The 2898-nt window shown below is 51.6% G+C and overlaps 1 protein-coding gene across 1 annotated transcript in view; it reads left to right on the forward strand.

Moving 5' to 3' along the window:
- The first annotated feature begins 2242 nt into the window (after positions 1-2242).
- Positions 2243-2898, forward strand: part of GTF2A1 (general transcription factor IIA subunit 1) — a 45668-nt gene continuing 45012 nt past the window's right edge. The window contains exon 1 of the mRNA XM_034992304.1: positions 2243-2684. Within this exon, the coding sequence (XP_034848195.1) occupies positions 2655-2684 (30 nt within the window). The 5' untranslated portion in view covers positions 2243-2654. The remainder of the gene's footprint in view (positions 2685-2898) is intronic.

Consider the following 2898-nt stretch of genomic DNA (forward strand, 5'->3'; position numbering starts at 1 on the left):
CAGTTTTGTGAATTAAACAGCTGTAGTCTCCAAATTATTCAGACCCAGTATTTTGGTGCAAGACAGGAAATGTCTCTTTCTGAAACTAAACTGGCTGGCACACATATATAATGATTGAAGGCATATTACAACTGAATGAGGAATGGAAAACAGTAAATTGGATGGAATCCATGGTGGTTAGTTAAATGCCAGGCACACTGGAGAAAGAAGGGAAGAGATCTGGGTCAGTATTAGTCAAGTGCTTCAGCATTGTTACAGTTTAAAGTGTGTAAAAACAGAGGCCATCTCAGAGCCTCGGAGAAGTATGAAGTATGTCATAAGGAGTCCAGAACTGGGTTTTCTGTCTTTTTAATCCAGTAACTGTATTTTGTTACTTCACAGGTCAGTCTCAATCAGAGCAAAATGGTGACTAATCCCCTTGGGAATAAGTCCATGGAGAATAAATCTCATAGATTCTAACCCATGTTTTGTATGCAGTGGTCTTTATCTTAACTGATGGCAAAACATTTTATCATTTAGTCAAGAATACCAAGGGGTTAGGGAAGAAAATGAGGTGGAAGGTGAGGGATTCCAAGTGCAAATACTTGGTAGTATGTATACATAAAGAGGTAAAAAGAAGTCCTAATAAGCCAGTACCAGTAGTGGTACTGTTTAGTATAACTTTTCGGGCTAATGGTCACCTGAATATTAAATGAATTACAAAAGGTGATGGAACCCTATTTTTACGTATCAAGAACACTATGATTTCCTAGGACTGTTTTTTAAGTGCCTTCACGCAGGAAGCTGTGCAGGGAACTGAAATGCAACTGGTAAGGCAAGAACGTAGGATCAGCTGTGTTAAAAGAAATCTCAAAATTAATTGATATTCTCTATGCCCATCACAAACATACCGACAACTTCCCATTTCTGAGTATTAATGGCCTCTGCTTTCTCTAATTTCTTCCTTCAGGTCCTGGCACGTTGCATCTTTTCCTCTCTCTGGTAGTTGTCTTTGAGATTTTCCAAATATGCTTTCAGTTGCATACAACTTTGACATTTCGTTTTGGTTTATGAAGATAAACTCCCTCACTTGTCCAGACTACATTCCATGTCTCTCAAAATTCCCAGGGACAAAGAGAATTAGGTACTGTGAGTTCTGCCTTCTAAACAGAGAATTCTCTGTTCTGCGTGAAATGTTGCCATAAAGGCGGGATTTGCCTGAGCAGAGCAGGTCAACGCCTTTTGATTTATACTCCAAGACATGGACTTCTTTTGCCCGCTCTCTCGCAGCGAGAGGCCACGAGAGTTGGTGGGTCAAGGGGAAGTATTTCAGATGTTAGTCATTACACGCAGGCCATGTGGTTACAGAATTTTGGCAGTATTTTAAAAAGAGGGGGAGGGGTAAACGTTATCGTGCTGTCATAATCCAGTGGCTCGTGTTTCGCTTATTGTTTTGCATTTCCACCACCGTTATAAGTCACTTAAAGTACTAGTAGGCTAGTAGGTGGCCGAACCTTGGGGAAACTTAAGCCCAGAAACTTTTAGCTGTACTGGTGGAGACAACTCAGCCGGTTCAGGGGTTACTAATTCTGAAATGTGTTAACAGTGGGCCCAAATCAGCTTTCTTCCCGTTTAGGAAGACGTACACAATTTTGCAGGCGAAAGGCCCATCCTTCAGGAGAGCAACGAAAGCCTCAGAGCTTGAAGTCCAAAGACTAGCTCAAGCCCCGAGATGACTCCGCATTTAAAACTCTGCCCCGAGTCCGAGCGCTCCCGGGGCCGGAAGCGGGGACACGTGACCGGTCCTCCGCAGCCATTGCTAGCGAGGCAGCCGCCACCACCCCTTCCATATTTTCTAGCTTCTCTAGCGCCGGGAGACGCAGAAACACCTGACAAGAGTCGGTCCCAGGTAACTCTGGACTGGAGTGTCACCAGAACTCATGCCTTTTCTAGCAATGCCTTGCCAGTCCCTCACCCGAAAAGAGCTGTGGGACACTTCCGCCTGGGTGGCAACCACGTGATCACGCGAGACTTGGGGAGCGGGCAAGCCGACTTGACTACTCCAGTCCCCTGACTCCGCCCGCCCTGCACCCTCCACGGCGCGTGACGACGCGGCCCACGGCGGCCTCCGCCCCGGCGCGCCTGCGCACGCGGCTCTCGCGGTGTCTCGCGCTCAGCCCCGCCCACCTCTGCCCCCGCCCTTTCCGCCCCTCCCTCCCCCTCCGCCCTGTCTCTCGGCGGCAGCGGCGGCGGCGGTGGCTCGCGCAGCTCGTTGGCTCACTATATAAAGGGGAGAAGCGGGCGGACCGGACGGCTGGAGCTGCAGCCGGTGGCGGCAGCGGCGGCGCGGGGAGCGGCGACCGGTGGTGGTTTCCCTCCTTGGTGCGGGGTGGGGAGCCGGCAACGCCCCCCGGACCCCAGAAGGGTCGTGGCTTTTTTTTTTTCAGGGCGATTCTCGAGGTTTTTAGCTGTGGGAGGACTGCCCCCCTCCTCCTCCTCCTCTCACCGCTCCCCTTTACTCTTTCAGGATTCGATTTTGTTTGAAATTTTTACCCCCAATCTTGCGGTGGCTTGGGCCACCCTCCGGGTTTTTTGGTTTTCTTTTTTTCTTTTTTGGTTTTGTTTTTATCCTGTTTTCTTGGGCTTGCCCCCTCTTGTTTGTGTTGTGTGTGGAAATGGCGAACTCGGCAAATACAAACACCGTGGTAAGGACGTGGTTTGGTGGCCGGCGGGGGCTTCGTCCGGGCGGCAGCAACGGCCGGACCGGGCGGGGGCGGGGACGACGGCGGCGACTCCCGGCCTCTACTCTCCTCAGCCGCCCGCGCGGCCGCCGCCGCTTCCCGCCTCGGGCGGAGCGGGCCGGGCGGCGGGCGCGGGGGGGCGCCTCGGGCTCGCGGCGGTGGCGGCGGGAGGAGGGCG

Source organism: Mirounga leonina, unplaced genomic scaffold (genome assembly GCF_011800145.1).
Source record: "Mirounga leonina isolate KUSES-001 unplaced genomic scaffold, KU_Mleo_1.0 Mir_82, whole genome shotgun sequence".
Lineage (NCBI taxonomy): Eukaryota > Metazoa > Chordata > Mammalia > Carnivora > Phocidae > Mirounga > Mirounga leonina.